General features: G+C 38.9%; 1 protein-coding gene across 1 annotated transcript in view; it reads right to left on the reverse strand.

Annotated features, from left to right (window-relative positions):
- AIG1 (androgen induced 1) overlaps nucleotides 1–26,989 on the reverse strand; it is a gene marked incomplete at both ends in the record, with an annotated part of 118,581 nt that overhangs the window by 46,805 nt on the left and 44,787 nt on the right. Inside the window, one exon of the mRNA XM_079549927.1 lies at nucleotides 25,777–25,878. Coding sequence (XP_079406053.1) covers nucleotides 25,777–25,878 — 102 coding nt within the window. The remainder of the gene's footprint in view (nucleotides 1–25,776; nucleotides 25,879–26,989) is intronic.

Here is a 26,989-nt window from a genome sequence, read left to right on the forward strand (position 1 = left end):
GATCTTATTCCTTGAGATATATGTACTATTAGGTCCAAAAGCAATGCACTGCTGTTAAAAAAGCTAATGGAATATAATTACTGTGGAGGCTCTTTTGCAGAGGATCATAGGAAGACAACATAAAAGCAGAAAAATCCTATCACTAGGCTCAGAGTTTTGTCGCTATGGACTTTTCTGTGATGAAGTCATCTTACTACAGCTGTTTTCCCTTCACTATTTCTCAAAAACAGAAGGGCTAAAATAATGCTAAACTCGAGATTTCCAGATTGAGATGAACAGTTCACCATGCCACCCTTCAAAACTACAGTCTGACTCTTATGGTTTAATATTCCTTTTCCCACAAGGAATCTAACACTGAAAAAGTACTCAAAAGGGAACTCAAAAGAGATCGGGCTGCAGATTTTGGTGTTCATTTTGAACATGGGGCAACAGTTTAACAGCCTTTTTTTATGAAGGAGCTGTTTAATGAGTGGCAGAGAATGTTCCCTACCAAAATTGCCTGTGCAAATACATGCTTCAGACTTCATATGTGCATTATGTTGCCCTCATGACTGGGCACCTGGTTGTCCTCTCAACTCCTGTTTCTTACGAAGCAGTTAAGCAGCTTGGTGATTTGATGCAGTGCTTTCTCATGACATTCTGGAAAATGATTCAACTAATGGCCTGAAGGGAAGGTCCAATTTTTTGCCACATTGTCTGTGTTCTGACTCCAACTCTGTATAATATTTTGGAGAAAGTTTGCCTTTTCTATGCTGCGCCGAGTAAATATTTTGTCAGTTGTTAAGGATGAGCTACAGAGTAAGACCTGTCGACATATCCAAATTCAGCAGCAAGACTTGGAAGTGCGTTAGAACTTTTTCCAGATTGGGATTTGTAATGTACTTCAGAAGCCAGCAGAAAACCAACCACTTGAACTATTACAGAAAGGCTGAATGAACCCTTTTCAGAGCAGTGAAAATGTTTTTCCGCACAGTTGGAAAAAAAATCATTAACGCTAGCAGAAAGAGCTGGGTGACAAACAGGGAAGTTCATTTCCTTGCGGGTGCACGGCATGGCACCTTCTCCGACCAAGAACAAGACCTGAGCTGCACTGAGGACAGAAACCTGATTGGGAGGAGGCAAAAATACTGCAAGGCTTGGTATTAATTAAGGTTTCGAAAGCAAACTGCATATCTCACAGACATACCTACACTCACAGTTTGGGAGGAATGAGCAAAGAAAATGCAAATAAAGGCTGCCTTGCTTCCTGTTGCCAAAGAGAAGCTATAGAGAAGGCACAAATGAAGACTAAACAAAGACTCATTTCAGGAACCTAATTATTTGATCTCTGCTGCAGCCAGGCAATTACTAGAAGTGATGATCACTAAAACTGAACTCCGCTGCTTAAGCTTGAAAAGCATTCAGCTTATGAAGTACTAAAGAAAGGGAATAAAAAGTGAGCACAGCTACGCAACTCAACAGAAATCTATCACAGTGTCATGGTAACTGCTTGTTTGCACTTTTATGTTATGTCTAATGTAAAATCTCTGCAGTAATAATCTATGGAAAAAAAGAAACAGATAGATCCATATGCTTGGTGCTGTTGCGTGGACTACTGAAGAAATTAAAAAATAAATTTTCTTTCCAATAAGAGAGTCCTTCCTTGTTTAATTTTGCAAGTAGCTATTAAAATATTTGGTATCTTGAGGATAGTGTCTTTCTTTTACTGTTATATTGGTGTTGAAAAATGATTTTTCCACTTTGCAATTCTGAGGTAAAAAGAAAATTTTAAATCATTGCTAAGAACACAAAGGATGGAAAGGACCACCAGGAAAACCATAACCATGAGGAAAGACAAACTGAAAAAATGATCTTTCCGTGCTCAGTAGAAAATATACCTAAAGACACTTCTGTTGTTACCAAAGCTATGCAACAGATAAATGGAAAGCAGTTTCACTTCCTTCCTTCCATCCATCTAGCCATTCTTCCTTACTTCCTACCTTTCCTTCATCCCCCTTTATCTCATTTTTCTCCTTCCCTCCTACTCTTCCACTCCTTACTTTTCTTCCCTCTTTCCTTCCTCTCTCTATTTCTCCTTTTTCATTTTTTTAATGCTATTTGGTGGTACAGATTTTAGATGTGAGATACTGATAGGCTTTTTCTAGCCATGGACAGACTACCGCTTTCTCAATCAGGACATTTTTTAGATAGCACTTACAATTGAGCCTGGGTAATTGCTCTAATCACCAACTGATCATCACTCATGGCATGCTTAGAGCAAAGTCCTTGAGTGAAGAAGATACTGAAAAGCTAGTAGAAGACCAGAAACATTTAATTTTTGTGGCAGCTATAGTTTGCTATTGGCAACAACATTCAAAATGTCTTGCTGATTTGCAACACACCAAAGCATAAGTTGATAAAATCTACAAATTTCCATTTGGAAGAATAATGATTCTTGTCAAAACTTAAAATTTGCACTGTGAAAAACATTCCCAGCACATGTTCATAAACTTACCCTCTTGCTCTCTTTTCAGCCACGAGGACATCACATTAGACAAACAAAAGCACAGACTCGCATATTTTGTCCAGACCAATGCTTCATAAGTACTGGCTTGCCCCGGAAGCGTGCTATCCTCCTGTCCCATCCAACTTCAGGAGCTTCTGGCTATGCCCACAGGTCAAGGCCTCCTACCTACCACCATCCTCCTTCTCCTCTCCATCTGCTGTGTCATCCATGCCATACTCAAAGCTCCGAGTGCCCCTCCATGGCTCATCACAAGCCCTCCCTTCACCCTCCTCCTCCCTCCCTTCCTCGGGCTTCATGTGTTTTTTTTCCCCCAGTCTTGTTTCTCTTCCTTCCATCCACAAATCAATCTTTTCTGATTCATCAGGACTGAAGCAGCAGTGACACAACCAGCTAAGGAGGCCACAGGCAAGGAGCATGTGTTGTCCTGTCATCCTACGGCAGCTCGCACAGCAGCACACGCCTGCAGCCACAGCACTGCAGAATGGCCAGGATGCAAACTGTGAGATAGAGCACCTCAGAGCCCTATGCCAGGTTTGCAAATGCTCTGCTTATAGATCTACATGTGCTGTTAAAAAAAATTGCTAGAGGAATATAAAATTTCTGGGGAAAGCCTAGAGGAGAAGAGCTGGTTTGTGACGCATATTGTTCTCAGTTTTGAGAAAGGATTTTTAACAACAAAAGATGCTGAATAGATATTCATAATTCATGCCATACTTTTCAGGCCCCTTCTGAGAACTACATCGCAGAACAGCCAGAGTAGTGTGCTTACATGCACTTATTTGCATATAAAACCAAGAAAGGACTACTCTTAAAAAGCACGTACACTTCAAATAGAAGTCATTGCTTCAACAAAAAGTAAAAGAGATTGCTTTCCTTAGTAGTCTGTCTCAATAAGATGTGTTCCACTTGCTTAACAGCTATAAAACTTGACTGAGATTAAGTGAATGTTGGGAGAGAGTCAGTAACTAAGTAAGGAGATAGCAGACAACAGAATCAGGAAATTAGTTATATGCCAGCAGAGGATTACCTTACAGACACAATCCTCTGATTTGCTCTATTTGGCATCTGGCCTGGAAGAATCTGCAGTGCATGCACACCCACTACCTATGTCTGGTTTCAGCAATGCACACACACTGCCTATCTCCCAGTTCCACCATGTTTCTGAAAACATTCTGCAGACATCCATTTTTTTCCTGCATGCGCATGTCTAAGTTATTTGCTTGGAAGACATGCATCATTTCTGGGATATCTGTCAATTCAGATGGCAGTACTCATGTCCTCAGGCCCAGTGATTGAACCAAGTTTCTGCAATTTTTGTTTACTGCCATAAAGAAATTCACGCTGCATCTTCAGAGCACAAGATGACATATTATGACAGAGCTTAATAAGGCAAGTAAATATCAAACAGCAATTCAACAGAACATGAAAAAAAAATAAAACTTTACTTAGAAAAGTTTAGTTATATATATTTTAAAATCTGTGAACATGCTTCTTAAAAAGCAAAACCTTGGATAATTCCTTGCTGCAATGAAAGAAATGACCAAACTTGTGTGGATGGCAAAGGGGTAAGATTGCATTGCTTATGTCACAACAGTAACTACATCAAATAACAAAACTGAATAGGAATATGTTTTGTACAATTGGCATAATATATGCACAGCATTGGAAGGATGAAGACATAATACTAACTAAATAATTTTTCAGAGGCAAGAACTAGACTTGTGTAAGTTTTCTAGTCTTTTCCTTATTATATGTATTATCTAGCATTTTGAATGACACATCTGATCTCTTTTAGCAAAAAAACTTAATATAACTTTATTTCAAGAGCAATCCAGGAGAACTAATAAAGTAATCTTAACTTCACCAAAAGTGAGATAATACAGAAATGTTCTTCTGTTTTTTGTGCTTTCACACAGTGTGAAAAAGAATAAAGTGGTGAAAAGCTGGAAACAACTGGAGAAAAGATTCCTCGTACAGAATGTCCACGATGACAGCTGGATGGTTCTCCTCACATGTGATGTATACAACAGCGTTTATTTTAGCAGCACAACTGGAAATTCTCACCACACTCATCCCAGTAGGTAGCATGTAAATCACTGTAATTCCAACATCATAAACCACAGCAAAAGTCTTTCCAGCCTATGGTGCAGAAAAGATGCAGGAGGTCCTCAGGAGAGCCTACTGCCTCTGTTGCTCCTCTGTTCCCTGGACACAAGTTTTGAACCTTTTGGAGGTTCCATGTAGAACCTTGCACACAGCCCCAACATCTGTAAAGTAAATATGTCTTCATTCTCAATTTACAGTTAACTTTTTCATATTGTCATCCAACCTTCCATCCAAAGACTTAGTCAGGACTTCTTTTTGCTAGTAATCTGGAAGGACAAGACTGCTGTGATTCAAGCTTTGGAAACATCTTTCATTTTCATCTAGATACACTATAGATTTTGTCAGAAGATTGCATTTGAGAGGGATGAGAAACCAAACTTAACTGAATAGTGGGGTGAACTAAAAATAATTTACAGCCATGGCTATTCTCTGGCCTTAATCTTGAGAACTGCAATGAACCACAAGTCTACAGAAGAGAACTTGTCAAATCCTTAATCAAATTTTTCCTTTGTAAATATAATTTATTATCATTTCCAAAATTATCTTCCACAGAGTACTGCAACAACAAACACAACTCCATGCTGATCAGAACATCATCTCACTAGCTGATCTAATCTCACTGAGAGAAAGGGAGGCTCATAAAAAAACGCTGAAAGACTAAACATTGCAACCAGTGCCAAGTTTCACTTGACTCATGCTATATGAAAGCTGAGGCCCAAATAGCCGATGTTCTTGTCTGCCAGAGGCTCATGTTCTCAAACATAAAAACATTTTATATTTGCCAATTATATTTCCAGGAATCACCAAGTTCCATTAAAAAAGACATTTAGTAGCTTATACGACACCATATACTATATTTAATTTTATCTTTCAAATGCATTAAGAAATGTTTTGTCAAATACAAATTCTTCACAAACAAAACATAATCTGAATGGCTATGAGTACTCAGATGCTTATATGTGACAGAGATTTTGGAAAGTATAGGTTCTAATTCATCTTTTCTGAAGGGTTCTGTATTTTACAAGGACAGACCAGGAACTTTCAAATTAAAAAAAAAACAGAAACTATGAATGAATGTACAGAAGTAAGGAACAACCATTTATGCTGCAGTTCATTCTGCAATTCAAAAGCAACACAGTCAAAGTCATGAAAATAACTTTCCCATTTTGATGCTTCTGGTGGGATTTTAAGTAACCAGGAACTTTTCAGTTAAGGAAAAAAAAAAAAACAACAAACAAACAACAAAACATGAAAACTCAGCATATTTCAGTGCTATTCTCCCTGACTGCACGCCAGAAAGAAGATAGAAACATTTGGCATTTCTGATCTTCCTTCTAGAGGGAAGCAGAGAGTCAGTCTTCCTTATCCTGAACTATGCAAGCTTATGCTGGTATTCTGAGACATAACAGGGACATATCAGAGGCCAGACCTTCCCTTCCCATAGGTTGCACCAGCCATAGCTGACCCATGGGAAGGAGCAGGGAGGAAGCGATGCAGGGTGACCTGACGCGACCTGGGCAGAGGCCCGGCTGTGGGTGCCTGGGTTCGGAGACAGAGCAGGGGAGGCATGGGTCCGCCCAACCTCATCGAGAAGGAATCCTGGAAAATGTAATCCCAGGATCTGCTGGGATTTGCAGGCCTCATAGAAAGGCATATTTGGAAGGAGTGCAAGATAGAAGCAGCCTTCTTTCTAACAATTGAGAGATGTGAAATAAACTAGGGCTGATGCTGGTCCCTGCGTTGAACAGGGACAAAACTCCACTTGCTGGACTGTCCCTGTCAGGGCCTGGGAGGCAGCCAGCAACCACCACAGCAGTTGGGGTAGTATTATGCTCTGTGTATAGGCCTTTTTTTAAAACAAACAAACAGACAAAGAAGACTGACTAGAAGTTGCTTGTTTATACTTCACCTGCTTTGGGGAAGCAACTCTCTTCAGTGCACAGATGTACTGTTTGTTTTTAAAACAACCTGACAGGCAGAGCCTGCAGGGAGGACTGGTCTGTAAGATGCAGGAAAATCACACACAGTGGTAATGGATTCAAAGGTCAACGCAGAGTAAATGAGGAAATTAATTAGGTTAATGAATGCCCTCAGCCAGCCACTTACCAACCCTTCATCCAAAAATAATGGCACCACTGCACTCCAAATCTGTCTGCATCTCCCAGAGGAGTGAGAGGAATCAGAGACCACAGAACCCTGCCAGGTGCAACACATGCAAGCTCTGTGTGTGTAACTCCAGACTAGTGTACTGGACGCAGCCCTTTCTAGGCTACAGTACCTCATGGATCAACTGACTTCAGGCTGGAAAAGCCACACTGGTTGCTGACTGACTTACCATAGTGCACAGCTTACAAGATTTTATGCTGCAACTAAAGAAAGCTATTCTTTCTAAATATGTTTGCATTACTGAGTATGATCAATTTTACTTACTGGTCATCATGCAGGTGGAAGGCTCACCCACTTCCCAACCCATCCTTATAGAACTAGACTCTCATACCAGCTCCTGAAGCCCACAGGCACTAAAGTTAACATCCTAGCACAGCTTCCATTCCAGCAACATTTCAGGTTTCAGACTGCTTTACCAGCTCCAGGCAGCCCTGCTTGCACAGGGGTGGGACAAGGTGATTTCCAGGGATCCCTTCTGACCTCAGTCAGTCTGTGTTTCTGCTGTGCACTGAACGTTCTGGATGGACCATGTTTTTCATAATGTGGTTACTCCTCATTTCCAACCAGCCATGTAGGAGAAATGCAAGTTCAGCCACAGAATGCAATAGGAAAATGCAGTTCAGTTTTTAACTAGCTCAGAATGAATTATTTTGTGACATCCAGATTTAAAATGTTTGAAATACATATAAAAATAAAACATACTGGTAAAGAATAAGTAAATTAAAAAAAAAATCAGAACATTATTTTTTTAATTTCCATTAAAGATAAATACAATCTACAGATATATTAATAAGAGGCAAATAATAGCTATGCAGGTTACTGTCCATGCAATAGTGATGCTTTTGGATGTGTCAGATGGGAAACCCTGAAAAGCCAGGCGCTAGGGCAAGTCCATCTGCGCTGTATTTAAGGTATTACAATGTATCTTTGCTAAACTCAATCATTACATTAAAAAGAGGGGGGGAGGGGGCCTGGGGTGTTGGGGGAGAAAAACAGAGATTTCTATGTCTTCCGACATATTTGGGGCCATGGAGGAAAAAGAGGAATGATTAGTGCAAAGTTCCAGGAAGGTAAACAGCTGTAAAATCTGCTGCCCTTGTTGGGGAAAACCTTTTTTCAGTGCAAGAATAATAAGAGATTGTGAAAGATTTAAAATGAATCCAGGGCCAGGGAGCCAGAGCTTTAAATTCAGCAGCACTAACAAGTTCACATCTGTCTCTAATAGCACCAGGAGTAGTTGAAGTGTTACACCTAGTCAGCTAGGTCAACGATGTGCAAATTACTTATTGTATACAACGTATTTTCCCTGTCAAGCTAAAAAAAGCAGCTCTGTGCTCCACCAAAAGGCAGATGGTGATTACCTTGTTGTGTGTGTACCGATGTGCTAAGGATTATCAGAGTGAACCTCAAGGGGATGGTGGACCCATACATAAGCTCACAGCTCAGGTGCCTCCCGCTGGAGGTGCTGGAGCAGGGAAACAGATCTACCAGTGTCAGTGTGAGACTGCGGATCTCCTGTAAGGCTCCTATGGGTCTTAGCCTGATCAGCTTATCCAGAAGGTACTCACAGAAGAAACTCTTCCTGCATGGAAAACAGCAATATAAAACAAAAAATAAAGGGGCTCTTCAGTGCAGCAGTGGAAAGCACAACAAGCTGAAGTCAGACCAGTCAGAAATTTGGAAAAGAATTAGCAGTGACAATGAGTAATGACAGGAGCAAGCTGCTAAGAAAAACAGAAGATTGTTTATCTCTTCAGTTCATGACCAAATGCCTTTCTGGAAGATAAACTTCAGTGAAACAAAAATTATTGGGCTCGCTACAGGTGCAAGTGAAATGCTACGGCCTGTGTTAAACAGAAGGTCAGACAAAATGATATAATACTCTTTTCTGGCCTTAAATGCCATGAATGTCTGGGTTTGACTGCGTGGTATTTAGTCGGTAGGTGAGAACTCGCTCTGTTTCTGAATCTGGATGTATCCAAGCCAACGAGGAATCTGGAGCTGTGTAGCTGTGGTTAGCACCGTGCACAATCCAACCTCATCAACTTGCTCCTGGCTTGGAGCTGGCTGATGTCCGTCCAGCTCTGAGCACAGAATAAAGCTGCATGTCTGCAGAATACAACACAGACACACCTACCCCAACCCAGAAAAGCAGCCGCCCTCATATTTTCCCAGATAAGGAGACAAAAGGCATGTCTGTGCCACATCCTGGAACGTGGTGTGGAGATCTCTGCGATGGCACTCGCTGTGCCAGCTGCGTGGCCCGCAGCAGCTCTGCCACTGCCAGCAGGGCCTGGCTGAGAGACCAGCCTGTCTCCTGGTTTCCAGCGTGTGCTAACCTGGCTATGCTGCTGCAGAACTGAGCCCTTTTAGTGACACGTGCTCTCCTACGTGGTGCCTGAAGACAACCAGCCAGAATAACGTAGACAGGCACAAAGCCTCCTTGCTTGCTGTGCTACTCCAAGACAAAATACATAAGGGATTCATTTTTTTTCTGGGGGAAAAATAGAGGCTCAAGACACGCTCACTGGTCATGGCTGGAGCTTAGCTGCTCCAAAAGGACAACCTGCATTCCCCCTCCAATCAAACTTAGCAGCTGCTCTTTGACCTCTTTTTCTCAGCACGAACCAAACCAAAGCAATTCTGACTGCAAAAGGAGTGATGCTCTCACATTTGTTCTGTTCAGCATCTGAAGAGTAAAACAATGAATGACGTGATAAGACTGTTTTCCAAAAGGTCTTATGATGTTGGACTGAATTCATGATGTGAAGAAGAATTCAAATAAAACTACAAACCAATGTGAAAATCAGACATTTACATCTAGCCCCAAATGGTAAGTACTGGGAAGAAACATGGGACAACGGATTAAACACTTGTACTTGTTTTGAAAACATCTTCAGATTTGTAAGAAGTACCAGAAGTTTACTGAACATGGAACTATATTAAAAAAAAGAAAGACAAATGTATAGAACAATAAATATAAGCTAATCTTTTAAGCAAAACTCCTTCGTAGGAGACTGTACTTACTGTGAGACATAGCCTCTTCCAGAGATGAGAGATTTTTCATCATGTAACTTTTAAATCATTTGGCTGCAGATTTAAAGAAATAATGCACCTCTTCCAAGGACTAATAAGCAGCAACTCTATTCAGTCTGTAGTAGCCATGATTCTACTAGAAGTACTGATGTTGTAATAAATGTGAAAGATGAAGCTGAAAAAAAATCACTGATCCTTAGTACATAGCACTGAAGGTTAAGCCTTTCTTTCAGTGGTAGTGAAGTAGGTGACATCCTACGCTCACGGCACTGTCAAGTATTTTGTGACATCTGAATTTTTTTCTTAAGGCATCAGGTCTTCAATTTACATTATTAGCTGTTAATTTCAAGTTTTATTAAATAAAAAAGGTTTTCCAATACTTCATGACATGAAGAGAAGCTTAAAACGGAGACCTTAAGAATTAAACGACCAAGGCTTGCATATTTCTCCAATATTGCCCTTTCCAATCCTGGCCATTCATATGTTAATGCTTGCAGGCTTACCTTCCAAACCACTGACACCTGGTAAAGAGCCCAAAAATACTGGCACCATCACAAGATGCTCAGGGTTGATCTGCATATTTCACACTGAGACTACGTAAAGAAATACTCAATGAGAAGGATTAGTGCACGAGCAGTGCTAGTACATATGACTTACTCCACAGGATAGCTCCTGAAAGCATCCTGTGTAGTTATGTGGGTGGACAGTTCCTTGAAAGAATAATACCCAGCTAAATGAGCAGAATGTTTGGGAGAGAGGCACTGGGGGTGAAAGGAGTTAAGCAGTGTTTCAGCTACTGCACAAAAACTATAAAACATAGTAAATATTTTAAAAATATACGTTAATCACAAAACAGAAATACCTAGGATGACAACCTCAAAAAGTTAAGTTTTTTTATAATCATAGGACCTTAAAAATTGAAAACTCTCCTTCATCTATCTTTGTTGTGCACCAGTGTTACCCTCAAGAAAACACCACTTCTGTTGCTGTGCTAGGAACAAAAACAGGATGGATAACAGACATTGGAAACTCTCCATTTGCCTTTACCACGAGGGTATTTTTTTCCCATGGATCATAAGCAGGGCAGTCGGGCATTCCCTTGAGGCAAACAGAGATGTTTTCAGAACATCATGCAACAGGAATACTCCCTGACAACATGTCTATAATAATATGTTCTAAGCACAATTTTCTGTGCTGCACCTCAGGCATATTTTTATGCCCGTTCATTTGCCTTGAGCCCGCATAGAGACCAATACAACTACACAACAACCTTTTAAAAGCAGGGTGTCTCATTTAGTCACACAGATGCTCTTAACTAGTCAACAGGTCCATAAAATTTTCTGAGAAAGGATCTGTGTATCATCGTTATCCAGTTTCTCAATCAGCAAGGTGGAAAAGGTTATGATGAAAGAAATGTACTTAGTCACAAAGTATCTAGCGAGAGGAAGGATTCCAACCCACTCCTTGTCCCAGCATCTGGTTTCCTTACGCAGTCTCCATGGCCAGACTTTGATAAAGAAAAGTGAGACAGTGCCAAATAACATCCAAGGCTTCACTGTGCACAGACTTGATTAAAATAAGGAAGACTGTGAATTTGTCCCTTGAGCCCTGAACCAGCACGCAGCTAATGTAAGTACCACTCCAGGGGGCATTTCCTCAAGCAGGAACAACAGGTCAGCATCGATCCCATGCTTGAGGGCTATGCTGGACATCCTGGCTCAGTTCTCTCTGTAGTAAACAGAAGCTCACCAGCTCCTTTCCTGCACATCTGGTAGGAAGTGGGAGCACTGGTGGTGCATCAAGCAGTGTCACGTGCACACAGAGAGGCACGCAGTACTGTCTGAACAGGCTGCACAGGGAGGTGGTCATCATCCCTGATGGTGTTCAGGAAACACGTGGAGGTAGCACTGAGGGACATGGTTAGTGGGCATGGGTGGGAGGGTGCGTAGTTGGACGAGATGAATTTAGTGGTCTTTTCCAACCCTGATGGTTCTATAGCGCTATGCTTCTACAGGTTTTGTAGATGCCTTGCTATGAGCATAGTAAGAGGAAGATTTTTGACTTTCACATGCTCTCACAACAGCTGCTTTCTCTTTGCACTTCAGCTGAGGTAGTACTGCTCACTGAGAAAATATAATTTCTCTGCGCTGCTGATGGTCCTTTGGTCCTTTCCTTTTCACATCTGGAGACTGTTAACTGTTTCCCATGTGGTCTGAGTTTTAGCAGCAAAAACACTCCAACAAATTCTAGTAAAATTGATTTATTTTTATTAACTGGACACTGGAAACCAAAATAATGCTGTATGAGGGACTTTATTTTCCCTTCCTCTTCACATTGACATTTCACCTTGACCTGTCCTATGAAATAAATAATAAGGGAACCTCATGTTCTTGAGGTTCAATCATGAACCTCATGATTGGAAGTTCAGAATGGAAAAGGTCAAAAGCTGAAAATAATTTAAGCATGACATCTCTTCTGTTTAGGCAAGCTTAAGTATATATGAGCAGCAGAAGTTCCAGCTAAAATTCAAAGTCCGTTCAGTGAGGCTGTGACTACCCTGTGGTTACCAACAGCTTGCAGCATCTCCTGGTTTTTGCAAAGTCATAATTTGCTGCCATAGGAAGAATAATAGTAGCACAAACTGAGCACATTGCTTCAAAACTTCAAGGAGTGAAATACTGTATGAGCAAAAAAGATACATATATGCATATGCACATTTTGCAACTGCATGCTTGCTTTCTCAATTTAGCTCTTAAGGCCATGGCTGCTAATGTACCAGTTATTCTATATTTTCATTTGCTTATTTTTTAATTACAGGTCCGGTTGCCTGAACTTCCTGTAAATCAAAGGTACTTGCTATATGTCAGGCCATGTCTGCACCAGAAAGCTCAGACATAATGGGTCCTGGGCTGCAGCTTAAGGCTTTCTGCAGCTGCTGCTGCCATGGCAGGAAGTGTGCTCCAGCTGTGATGGTGCTGGGAGGGGTACCTCATTTTGGGATTTATGTCATGGAGAAAGGTGAAGGACACAGAAAGGCTGTGCCTGGTTGGCTTATATCTAATTTATAAATGGGTGTAAGTAGGCTGCAGAACACACAAGCTGTAACATGGTGCAGCAAACTTAAACAACAGCTCCTGCCTCAAGCAAGCACTGGCTTCTGGGAAAGGGGTTTATTGCTCTGCATTCATCACCAGATACTCAGGAAAATGAAACAGAATGGCTTTTATTTCTACTACAAATCATGCACAGCACCAAAAATCTTTGTTGCAGCCAGGAGAAAAGCAAAAGTTTTCCTGTGATTGCTGAAAAAGCAGTGCCTTTTTTCTTTTTAACTTTTTTTTACCAATTGCTTTGAAATTATGGAAGAGAATGTAATTTTTAAAGTCTTGTATATCATTCCCACTTAGGAAAAGGAGGAAAAAAATCAGAAAATCATAAGATAATGGGAAAAGTCCTCCAGTGTAAGAAATTATCTTGAACATTTTGAGAACTATGCAACAGAGCCATGCAGCCCATAGGCCAATGGAAGCCCACTGAAGCAAAGCTCGGGCAGGGAGGGGGTGCCTGCCAAATTCCTACTGACTGGTAACGAGGACAGCCGATGAAACTGGCCTCTGAAAGAATAAGAGAGGTGGAAATTGTGGACTGACTGCAACAACACCCCTTCTGAGGGAGCAGTAGGTGTACGTGCATGGATAGATATAGGCTAATGCCTATAAATAACCCCAAGCTGGCAGCACTACGGCACTAACAGAAGCCAGACTGTGGTAACAGCCGGCTTCACTGCAGAAATTTCCATCTTAATGCCATCTTCTGTCTTGCCTTGGGAGACGCACTGAAAACAGGTCTGGATAGTATATTAAAACTCTATCATGCTTTCAACAAGGTTTCACAAGGTTACATTTGTAATTTTTCAACACCATTTTAGAAAACTACATTACATTTTCTTTGGTTCAATCTCTATGCAATAACCTATCATATCCCCAAAATTCATTGTTTGTAGGAAAATGCCATGGGAAGAGACCTTTAAAAACAGTTTATATATTTAATCCAATAAGTTTTCTTTACGACAGCAATAAAGAACCTTATACAAAAGAGTTTAGACATATTAGTAAGATTAAAGAAGTAGATATCCTTCATTCCTTTAGCTGTTATTCTAAGCTGATATATGTGATGTCTTCCTTCAGAATTAATGTCACACCTTCTCAATATATACAAAAAAAAAAGCCTAAGTAAACTGTCTGCTATACTCTTCTAAACTTTAATCCATTTGTTTGCAAAGTGATCAAAGATATCTGAAAGATTAATTATTATTTTCTTTTCTTAGCAAAGTTTAGAATATGGTTGGCAGTTCTGCTGCAGTAACGCTAAAGGGACTGGTTTCTACAAATATAATGAAAACACTAGATTATCACATGCATCACATCTGCACTGCATGTAGAGTGACAGAGACAAAAGGAAGAAGAAGAGAGAGGCATGAAGCCCTACCACTTTTCTGCCCTCCTGACAGTGCAGGGTTGCTGGGCTCCCATTTCCTTCAAGAGTAAATGAGAATCATTTGCTGCTCTAACTTGTACTGACAGCAACAGCCTTGATAATGTCATCTGTGAGGGAACTGAGCAGGGACTTGTTCTACTTAAATGCTCTGGCAAAAATATTTCTGAAGACTTTTAAATGCAAAAGATTTTACATATTTCTATTTATATTTTAAAATGACAGTCACGATGTCATTTGCGTGTTCAGACTCACCTTTCTTTGCCTGACAATGTATAGGTGGGATTTCCCAGGTACAAACCAATTTGATAAAAGTTGCTTTCAAGTTCACTGCAAAATGTTCTTCTTAACATCATAAAACTTACCAAGAGGTTGTACAGTATTATATTACATGGTAATGGTATTTCCAGAAAAAAAAAGAAAAAAAGAAAAAAAAAAAAGAATTGCACATGAATAAGGCAATGAAAATATGTAGGTAACCATGGCTACTGTTGTGAACTAAATAACATTTTTTATACAGCTGTGAATATTTGTATTATTGCCAGTTAAGCTGTAGAGTTCAGATGGAGACAGGACTAGTAAACATTGAATTCTTGCCTGAAGAAAGGTACTTCCCAAAGTAGATGCAATCCTCTACTTCATGTCACTGAACATTTAGTGCAATTTTTGTCTAGTAAACACTCCTCCTTGTTCAAGATAATCAAAATACATCTCTTCATAGCCACTTGTTATATTATACTGTCAGTGATACTGTTTTGAACAAGCTACCTTTTTTGTCTCAAGGATATTTTTATTCCTGATTCCCCTGCCACATACCTGCAATTGCATAAAGGCTTTTGAAATAGCCTTGGCTCCAGCAGGAGGCTTTTGGAAGACCTTAAAGAAATTTAAAAGCAAAACTCTTCAATTTTCTTGATTTTTACTAATAGTAACATCCCTCTGGAGAACAACAGAAAAATCAAGTCCAAGCATCAGGGCAGACAAGGAGGGCCTTTTCTCCTTTGACATTTTTTTGAATTTCCAAGTTCATCCTTCTTAAATCATTCTTTTGTTTACATGTTGGAGCCTTTCTTCTCAAATCAACAGTCATCAGAAAAGGAATGGAAAACTAAGGGATTTTTCATCTGATAAAAAGTTATGCCCATGTAAGTTATTTGGAACAAGTTGGAAGCAGTTGCTATACTAAAAAAAAAAAAACATAAGCCCCAAAACAGTTTGTGAGATGAACCTATGCTTCCCTTCCCGTGATATAAACAAGCAGCAAATAATAAAACTCCTAGTGAGACTTAGAGAACATCTCTCTGGTGAAAGAGCGAGTCACTTCTTCCTTTCAATAGAGCTTAAAGCCCAAGAAAGTGCTCTTTCACTCACTATGAATTTGTCTTCCCTGCCTTGTTTGGAGAGAAAGTGCCAGTCCTTAATAAAAGCACTGAAGTAATGAAGTAAATTCAGAGTTACTTTGTGGCTCCATCTCTAGCAAAATTCTATAACCTCAGGAAAACAACAAATTCTGTGTTTTAGCTTCCCTAGAACACAGCTCATTTCTCCCAGTCTTCACCTGTTCTTGCTCATTCAGATTGCAAGAAATTTGAGGAAAAAACATGTCTTACTTCTATCAACTATGCTCACTTTGATAATTGTGACGTTCCTTGAAGTGGTACGGTTGTTACTACTACACTAATAGCAGCCTATTAGATTACCACCCTGCTATTGTAGTAAACTGATGGCACGGAGAACATCACTGTGGGGGGCACGGCAGCGGAGTGCAGGGCAAGCAGCTGGGAGAGACAGGATCTGGGGATGGGAGAGGCAGTGAGGGTACAGAGCCCTGTGTACACAAGAAAATGGAACAAAGAGAATCGCACTGCGAACAATGATCCTGCACAGTGGTCACAGGAAACCAAACAAAGCCGAATTTCTACACGTTGGTTTAAACAAACGACAGGTCATATTTTCAATATATGCCAGGCACCTTAAACTTCTCTTTCAAGCTTTTTTCTCAGTGATACACAACACATAATTATCACCTCCAGGTTCTATGGCTCGCTCCAGCTGACTACTGACTATTATCATTACCTCTTTATTTTAATATTTGGTTTCCTCTATTTTGCTCACTTTCTGTTTTTTTCCTCTTAACAGCTCTAAGATAATCGCTTTTCCTCTTAGCTTCTGAGACATGCATTTCTTTCTCCTTCTAATTCCTCTTATTTTTCATCTTTCATTCCTCTGCCTCAGGAGCAAAGATCAAAATGCCATCCATCTTAAGTCTCTGATCTAAGAATACACACATTCACCTTTTAAAATGATTTGCAGCCATATGTATTTTTTAACGACTTGCAGCCAATGCACATTTGTTTGTTAAGGGGAACATCAGTCAGTCTGTGTACTAGTTAAAACACATTTTAATGGATGTTTCCTTTTTAGAAAATGAAATTGCTCCTTCCCACTTCTTCATTTTAAAAAGTGCCCTAAAGTACAAAGTTCAGTAGACCAACATACATATTTAATCTCTCCCAAAAATAGCTCATAACATTTATCTACATTACAAATAGATTACTGTATTTGCAAAAGAAGCCACAAAAATGTGCATGGTAGTGACTCAGCAGACTGGAACTCTGCATATAGGGTTTATAGAAAGCCGATAAAGCTCAAAATAACAGAATAAAAAGCTAAAAGCCCCAAGATACAAATAAAATTTCTTCCTGTGGGAAACAAACTTAAGGATGCGATATGAATACTAGAGCCATTTTTTGATAAGGAAGAATTTCCTTTCCAGGCATATTTGAACTTTCTATACCATGCACCATGTCAGTCTACAGTATTTTATGAGATACCAGTAGCGCTAAATTTAGTATAAAACCTTAGCTAATGTTACTATTTGAAGCAGAGGTCACTTCTACAACACCAGCTTCTAACTCTTAGCTGTGTGTACTTCAGGAACATCATTCTTACCCATGAATCCCAAAGTAACCTGTACAAAGGCCATTCACCTCTTCATTGCAATAGAATGAAAAGGACGCTGAGGTATGCAAAACGGCAATACCTGCAGGCCTCCAGCAGCGTGAATGGACATTCTGGGCCGGCACAGCAACTGCCCTCCTTCGGACGCTGTGATCACAACCAGCAGAGTGTTATAAATGCCCTAACAGCCAGCACTGTTTGTTAGCTATCATTATGGAGCCCCACACAATGCAGGCATTAGCTAATTAAGACACGTAAAAACTGCTTTTCATCAAACACTACCTGATTTCTATGAGATTATTCAGTGAAATAGTGGCAGAACTAAGAATAAAACTGAAATTTAAAAATGGAGTTTAAACAGCTCCATTACTAAAAATGCAGAGTTTATTTTTCTGTATCTATGCAGGAAAGTAAAAATACGGAGATGGGACTGCACAGCAGGGCAGACTTCAGGGTATATCCAACGCTCATAGCCCACCACGAGAAAAAGGAATTCCCAAGGTCATGCCAAAATCCTTGATTTCTGCAGATCAACATGCATAAAACATTACTGCTGTGGCACTGCTTCAACGTATTAATCATCTGAATATGAAATGCTTTCTGCAGAAATGCTCTCTCTTTCCAAATACAAATACATGTTGGAAAAAAAAAAAGCAGTTAACAAAGAAACACTACTTTTAAAAAGTAATTTCTTACAAAAACATTATCAGCATATTTCCTCATATTAGCATTCCGATAGTGCTAGTGGTCTAGGGATGGAGGGAGAAGTAACATCTTCTATTTCAGCAACTTCAAAGGCTGGAAAAAGCATATAAGCTATTGAGCTCAGACTCCTTTCACCAGGTCTGCTGATTCTTCTGGTATTGTGTCCATGTGAAATAACCCACTTTCCAACAATGATAAATAGGTAAAAATCTGGTCTCTGAGTTACTGCATATGTCTTCAATTGAAGGAAATGCTGTCTGCCAAGCTTCAACCAAGTAGATCATAGGTCTGTGAAAAAAAGAATCTAAAAGGATGGAATCCAGTTGCTATAGCGGCAAATTAAACAAATAAATGAGATACCATGGAATGCTGCAAAATATTTGTGGTCTGATTAAGTCATATTTGCCACATGTGTGAATACTAACAGCACAGTTCAGAAAAGTGGGTACAACATAGTACAAAAACACTTTTATCGTATCAACATATTAAGAATTATCTGAGTAATTATTCTTTTTGAGTAAATGCTAATGAATGTTAACAAGCATGTCCAAAGATACAAAACACTACATTTTACTGTAATCATAAGGCAAAGTATAGTCCTCTTTAATGTATAAAGATAGAAAATAAATGTATAATAAGATATTTTATATTTGAAATGATATTTGCAATCCTTTCCCATGGTTTCACAGCATGTTAAGAAGGTTTTTTTGTAGTGATCACATCTAAGATGACTTTCCTATGGGCTGCTTTAGAGTGAATAACCTATAGCAGGCAGCCGGCGTACTAAACTTTCTTCAACATGAGCGTTCCCCCCCACAAATACATACGTTTTTTCAGTGAAATGTCCTTTCTCCATAAAAGATGCTATACATCACTTACAGTTTGATCTTATTATTTGCCTGTGTTTCCTGGGAAAAAAAGCGCAGGAAAAAAAAACACAGAAGTCCGTTATGTTATAAAACAAGTATCTGATTTTAACTGAGAGGAGGGCACAGAGAATGTTATCAAAATGTTTATCAAGTATTGACATTTTTTGCACCAATGCAAAGGTTGAACATTATTTTGGCTTTTATAATCTGTAAATCACACATCTAAGATGCAGTGTAGCAGCATCAGAAAAACCATCTTAAGCACTACAAAAAAATGGTGCATGGCCCCAGCAGTGATTACAGTGAGCAATATAAGCTGCACTGAGTGTTAAAACAAAACCAGCATTCCTAATATTGGCAAAATTACGGGAATTAAGTGAATGAATTTCTGTCCCACACTGGTGTTGGTTGAACAAACAAACTCAGTGCTCCACAGTCAAACCCTGCTTCTAGAAAAACACTGCTCAGTGTGTTCTCCACAGCCAGAGAAAGACAGAAAGTCTAAGACTCCCTTTGAACATCCTGTCAGGGCTTTTCATTGGTCATTTGTTTTGTGCCCATAGTAATCACTTCAGCAAACATTTGTATGATCTACCTCATCTGAAAATCTGCTTTTAAGTTTTCATTATCATTACTGTTATCATTTGTATTAATTTTGGAGTTACTCACTAAGGCTCACTAAATAGGCCTGCCTTCTGTAGCAGATTTGAAGTTTTCAGGGTCAGATGGACAGAAGGGATAATGTCCTGCATTGCCAGATAAAAATATAGACAGGGACAGAGAAACACCTCCACCAGTCTACAAATAGCACATGGGTACAATTTATATGAACACAAGTCTTATACTAAAAGGTTGCACATAGTTTTATCCCTAATTATTTTAAAGGATTTGAAGCTCCTGCATGTCACCACACAAATATTACTTTGTCTACCCTATAGACCTATGTCCAACAGCAACAAAAGCAAGTGCACCCCTATTGCTTTTTTTAGGTACCAGCTTTAGCAGCATCACCTGCCTTTTTCTCCCATCCAACCATCTTTCCTTTATTTTCACTCTCATTTGTCCCTCCTCTGACAGCCACCTTCCTTGTTTCGCTGTGGACACACCAGGCTTACAGCTGTGCTAACAGGCTGAGTTACACCACCTTACCAACAAATGAAGATAAACCTCAAAAAATCACAAAATTTGGCTCTCAGGTTCCTCATCTGTAATACTTCTGGAACAAGCTGCATATGTTTAACTCAAAGACATTTTATGAAAAGCTCCTCATTACTATGTGCTGGGTGCTTCCGGAAGAGGCTCTGTATTTGCCTTCTGTAGGTTATTAGAAATAACAAATAATCAGAAACATTCAGCACCTGTCTTTGGTTGGAATGCTCTCTGCAACTTACTGTACAGCACAGCCTCTTCTGGAAGCTACACAGTGTTATTAGGGACATTTTACCATTCCACAAAAACACTGTGCTGTTACTGAATATGGTGAAAGGCTTTTCCTATTGGTCTCAAGAAGATGACACTCATCTAATTCTCTGTTCTTATTCTAGAAGCCCCTCTCAACTTCCAGGTGTAGCTATCAAAATTTTGATCTACAATCAATTTTCAAGCCCTTTACATAAATAACAGAAAATAAAAAAAATCTTGTATGCAATTGCTGTTTTTCTCCTCAAACTGAGAGAATAATTGGTACAACTGTATTCATGCTGCAGTGGTGGAGCTAGCAGATAATGAGGAGAGATACCAGACAAAGCAACATAACCACAGCACAAACATGCAAAAAGTGTATGGATGAAACTATTATTTTTACTCTTTTTTATAAGTACTCTGGGTTCCCAAGTGACCAGCATCAACTACTGTTCTTTTCATTAGACAGGTGTTTAAATCATAGCCATCTAGAATTGAGTATTCTGGGGAAAAATAAATTACAATAAAATTACAAATTTTCCATGATTTTTATCAGAAAACTTTGCGAGTTCTCTTACAAGCGAAAACTACTTACTGGAACGCTAAAGTTTTTATTCACACCTAACCTACGAAAATATTATAGATAAGTCAAGAAGAGCACTTTAGTTGGAATATCCTTCTGAGTCTTAAACTGGATTTAGAAACAAATCTAGGAAAAGGGTAAATTTCTAGATGTGTGAGACATCGTCAAGGTGAAGTATATTGTGTAAAAAGAGCCCATACCTGGGATGCTGCTGTATTAGGAAAGCGTCCTCAAGAAGTATAATGCACTACTTCAAATAAGTCATTTCTGAATAGAACTTTTAGGGCAACACGCTGGACAGAAACGCTTTTGCTGAAAGAACAGCCACCTCCTTGTTTGTACAGCAGAGCAAGCGTGGTGCAAGACCAGTTTTGCACATTCCAATCTCTACATGTCAAGTTGCCATGAATTTTAATCTTCGTGTTGCTCTTCTATTTTCACTCTTACTCAATTATTAAGGAAAAAAGCTCTCAACCAGAAAACAGAAACACACCAGAAAAGACCATCAGATCTAAGGCAATGCTGCCAGAAAGAGCAGCAATTGGATATGTGGCAGGAGAAACTCTTAGTACCACTTTCCAGTGGGCTAAGGTTTTCATCTGAGCAGCCAGTGAGAAAAAGAGAGAACTTGCGAATGAAGCAGGGATGGGTCAACTGGACAGGCACCTTCCTCTCCACAACCTGTGTTGCTATTTATCTCAGTTTTTGTGTACCCTCTTGAATGCATTTCCAAAAAGCAGAACAAAACAAAACAAAAAAAATCCAACAAAACAGATTACCAAATGGGAGGAGTTTGTATAGACTGCAATGGCACATAACCAATGCACTGATCAGTTTTCCAGCTCTACAAAGCCAGGCTGTATTCCCCCCTTCCCCAGCCTCTCTGCTCTAGAGGTTTCATATGAAGACAACTGATTGTTTCTGACCTCCAAAGCCATTAAACTCCATCCTTGTATTTTACTTTCCTTGCCACAAGCAAAAGATGATTCATGTCTTTAATAGGAATTTGGGACAGTGTCTATGAAAAACAAAGGACTCTTCGCTGAAGTACACTAACTTGGACAAATGCAGCATGCAGACCTGCTGTGTAACCTGGCTCAAAATCAGCAATGCTCAAACTTTAATTAATTCAGGCTACAGAGCTGTTCATGTGGGCATTAGTTAGGATAGGGACAACCATTGGTTTGGTAGTCTGTATTAATATTAAAGAGAATGTAACTTTTGCAAACAGATGCTCTGCATGCACCTTCCTAACCAATTTCAACACAAAATGGTAAAACGAACTGATAAGAATCCTGTTACTATGACAGACCAGTTTCCAACACTGAAGGTTGGTCTTTAATTAAAAATGCCTAATACTGATACAGATCACATTGACAGCCATCAGAAAAAGAGGAAGAATACTGCTCATGGAAAATATGCCTATGGAAAGAGGGACTGATGTGGATCCAAAGTGTAGGACGGTCTCAAGAACATGAACATCTTTGATGGAAAAGTTCAGTAAATTGGCAACTACAACAGTAGCCAACAAACCTGAATTCATCTATACAATAATTAATAAAAACAGAAAGTAAAAGCAAAACTTCAGAATCAGACCTAGCCTTAGACATACAGCTGTGCTTAGAGAAGTGGTTACTTCTACTGACAGAATCTTAACTTAGCATAAGCTAACAGATGTGGTCCTTCACATAATAAACACAGTCAAATCCCCACTCTGCTAAAATTAACAGCAGCCCTGCCACTGACCCCTCTAGTAATTCCTCAAGTTGTAGAGATACCATTGGTTATGAATGAATCAACTGACTGAGATGATGAAATATATGAGTTTTATGGCACAGTACATCTCTATTAGTCATGCCTTTCACAAGTGTACAAAGCTGTACGTATGAGGTACCATCTGGTACCACAAAGAGCCACTGACTACACAGATTTTTTTACAGACAAGAATTATACTTTTAACTACATTATATATATGAATATATAAATTAGAAATATAGCTCTTGACACTATAGGCAATTTTGTAGTCTGGTAACCAGTTTATGATTTTACCTTTGTGTATGCTGATGAGCTTTCTCTGTTTCTATGAATTGGTAATAGAACTGCATAGCTCCCAGGTTCGTTTCCCTCATGTTTTCATTTTCCAGATAATAAATATTTTTAAAATTAGCAATATTTTAAATGTTCAACAAAATATTTCTGTGAAAGAGTGATATGAGCATTAGTAAAACTATGATGGTGTTATACTTTTTTCTATTATAGACAAAGTTATAATCCCGGAAAAGGGATGCAAAGGTGGGAAAAGAAAAAGAGCAAAGAGAACTAATTACTAATTACTAACAAAGCAGCAGATATTGTGCTGCACAGACCATTTCTGCTTGGATAGATGGATCAGGCCAGCCCTTCAGTTCCTTCATACAGTGCTCAAGATAGTCACCCTAAAAAGCTTTTTTGGAGTATGAGTACTTTAGAGTATTTTGATATATGCCCAAATAAATAATGAGAACATGATGGCTATTTTTTTAGCCACGGATTTTACAACTTATCTTTCCTCTTCCCCTTGTGGATTTTGCAGACTGCTGCGCTAACAGTTGAGCAACCTGTTACAGTGCCATCACACGTTGAAAATAAGACTTTTCAGTTCAACAAGGAAATCTTATTGTGGAAGATCTTCTTACAAATTTTGTTGTATTTTTCCACTTTGTTGTGTCTTGGCCCAGTAATTATACGCTTAGGGAAAAAAACGCGGAAAACCTGGACAATGCTTATAAGGGAAACAGCATTGGAGCTTAGATCATTAGGAGCCGACATCGCCGGGAAAGCTCACAGAAAACAGGAGTTGTACTATGAGGTAGTAACAAAAGGACCCAACTCTTCCTGACAGATTTAATTCTGCCAAGGGTAATGAATGTCTTCTGTGAGTTTTGTTGTACAAGGTTAGGCTCCAGCACACTCACTATTGCATTTGGAAAAATTAGCACCAAGCACGCTGTCAAAATTTGCAAGAAAAGATGAGAGTAAATAAAATATAGCTGTGGACTTTGACTTTTCTAAAGCTGTACTGCTAGAGGTTCTAGCCTTCTGGCAAGGGGGCCTCTATCATATACTCTAAAACCTACCACATTAAAGTTTTAACTAATAAACAAGGTATTAGCATTCCTAAGGTAGTTATAGAAGAAAAGATTTCTCTCCAGACGTTCCCTACTTATTCCTCAAACTCTGTCATATTATGATGGGTAATGCATCAGAATTAATTACTATGAAAGCTGGTGAAGATTAAATGATGGGTGAAATATCAAAAAGAATTAGACTGAAAGGTGGTGAAAAGCCCAACAGCCATAATCCTTTCCTGTGACTGGGCTGAAGGAACACTTGGATAAATGGAGACTGACACAGCAAACAATTTCTTTATGAAAGACCTTCAAACAGGCCTTCTATAATATTTCAAGTTGAACATATAAATGTCTAAGATGCCCGCACACAATTTATTTCAGTACAGTCTAAGTCCAAAGCTTTCAAACAAAAACCCTCTTCAAATATTTCAGCATTTCTAACAAAGCAACAGGAATTTAAATTGACTCTTAGCTATGGCACAGCACAGAAGAGACTTCTGAATACATAATACTGCTTGTTGTCAGCTGCTTCACAATGCACTTTCATGAAAAATGTTCTAGGTTAGGCACTTTCCGTATGTGGAATGTCACCTGGAAGAAATGTCATCAGAGTTGGCACTGATGTGATGTTGAAAAAAAAACATCAACATTATGTACTTGGCATGTGTTCAGTTTGTGACCTCAAAATTCGAGGGAGGGTGGTCTCAAATGAACACAGTAAGTGTCACCAGACTCTTTGCTCTGCTTCACATGCACACAATACCACACTGTTCTTTTCAAAGCATTATAAAACAGTACATTATCTAACAGAAGTTGATATAGTAACTCTCACACTACACCTTTAACGCACAATTTAGGGAATAAATTAATATCAACACCATTGCCCACTCAACAAAAAAACACTTTATCAAACTCAACAGTGGAGGACAAATCTTTATCTGCTGTGGATCTGCTGAAGGATGAGATCTGTTTTCATTTACTGATGAACAACCGTGCCAAGTGGTTTGCCTTGTCTTGATATGGAAAACAAAATAATAAAGAAATGTTTTGCACAGACACAACTAGAGAAGGAAACATTATGCCTCCAAATACTTAAACTGTATGAATCATTGGAAAAATGTGGTCTTATCATTCCCTCACCATTCAAGTATATGGCTGAAAGAAAGGATATCCTAACTGAAGTATCAGAGAAGGATGAAGAGGTCAGATTTCTTCTCAAGAAATTGCTTCCATGGGTATAGAGGCAGTAATTTTAAGTCTACTACACTTTTGCACTGCTGAATAATTCCACATTTTTAAAAATACTCTGACACCGGTTCTGTTATACAAGTTTAATGTACTTGAGAAATGAATAAGTATTTGTATTATTTTAAAAGCACTCAAGACCAAAAACACAATGAGATTTTCATAACAAGTGTTTTTACCAAAAAATATTGCATAAAAAATTAGCTGTAAAAATCGTGTAATTAAGCATTTCTGTTATTTCACAGCCAAGATTTCACCGAAGTCAGAACTTTCATTTTGTGTGAGAGTGTTTTTGAATAAGCTTTCACATGGCAAGGATGACATTGCTCTGGGAAAGATACCCCATGACAGAAAACAGCTCATCCCTAAAACCAGACTGGGATGTAGGAGGCATGAGTTCAAATCTCCATACTATTTCAAGTGAATGAGGACTTAAATATGACTCAAGGAAGGAGACATTATTTTTGCTAGCTTGCAGCATTTGTTAATCACTTCTGAGAAGATCAGGGCTATGTGTACACAGAATTGTGCACAGGGAAATCGGTGTCTCACATTTTTATTTACACAAGGAAGTGTTTGCATCACTTTACTCACCATTCCATGATTTAGCCATGCTGGTATGAAATTATCAAGCAGCTTTGGGTAAACCAGCTCCCTGTCATAGATATAGATGCTCCAAAACATCGTCACAACAAACTAGAAAGAAGAAAAAAATAAGACATAATTTACATAAACACTTCTAAGCAATTAGCTATGTATTTGAGATAGTAAAGTGGGGCATCTAGCAAATGATCTATGGACAGATACAAATATAATTGCTCTTCAACAAAACCTTGTTTCTATCAACAGTGTGCACCTGGGTCACTATTTGCATTTACTGTTCTAATTTTTCATTTTTCTATTTGACTTTCAGCCTGGAAAAAAATCTCTGTTTTTGACTTACATGCCTGTGGCCAAATTACAACTGAGTACTGTATTTTAGTAGCAGATGTGGCACATGAATAATGTTTCACTACTAACAGGACAGAAGTCAAATGGAAAAACAGGCAAAATATTACTTGGAATTCACAGGACATATAAATACGAAGCATTCATCTCTAAACAGAAGACTATACATTCATTTTAACACTTTTGTCAATCACTGAAATGGCACTATTAAAAAAACATTAGCCCTTCAGACAGTTTACAATTCATGTCCTAAGATCCACAGAAGAGTTCCCGCTCATTTGTCAATACAAAATTTGCTTTTGCTCTTGTCAGAAACAATTCACTTCTAAACTAAGGGCAGGACAGATGACTCAGGTAAAGTTTGCACTAGGCTCAGCTTTTGCCAAAATGTCACTAATTTGTTGAAGATAACCTGATGTCAGAAAAACAGTATAAAACCTCAAAAAAAAAAAAAAGAAAAAAGAAAAATGGAGTTAGCTAACCTTAGCTCGGAAAAAAACAGTCTCTAGTCTTCTAATTAAAATGCAATTTACTTTTTTACCTTGAACTAGAGCTCATAGTTTTGTAGTAATAAAAGGCTTACTGTTTACAGCAGGAGAAAATCAATCAAGCTAGGAGCTTTTCAATGACAATTCTGAGAGTACCTCTACATTGTAGCAACAACTCCAAGTTTAAAGCCCAAGACACAAGCATGATTTTCATGAAATCAGCAGGGAAGAATTCACTTTCATCTGAGCTGATGTTGCCACAATCTTACTTGGAAGGGTTAGGATTAATCTTGGGTAGGAAGTGAAAGTGCAAGAAATACATGGTGAAGAGAGTGCATGAATTGCAAGAATATGCGATGGAATAAGCTGTT

This window comes from Tetrao urogallus (genome assembly GCF_951394365.1).
Source record: "Tetrao urogallus genome assembly, chromosome: 2".
NCBI classification, from domain to species: Eukaryota; Metazoa; Chordata; class Aves; order Galliformes; family Phasianidae; genus Tetrao; species Tetrao urogallus.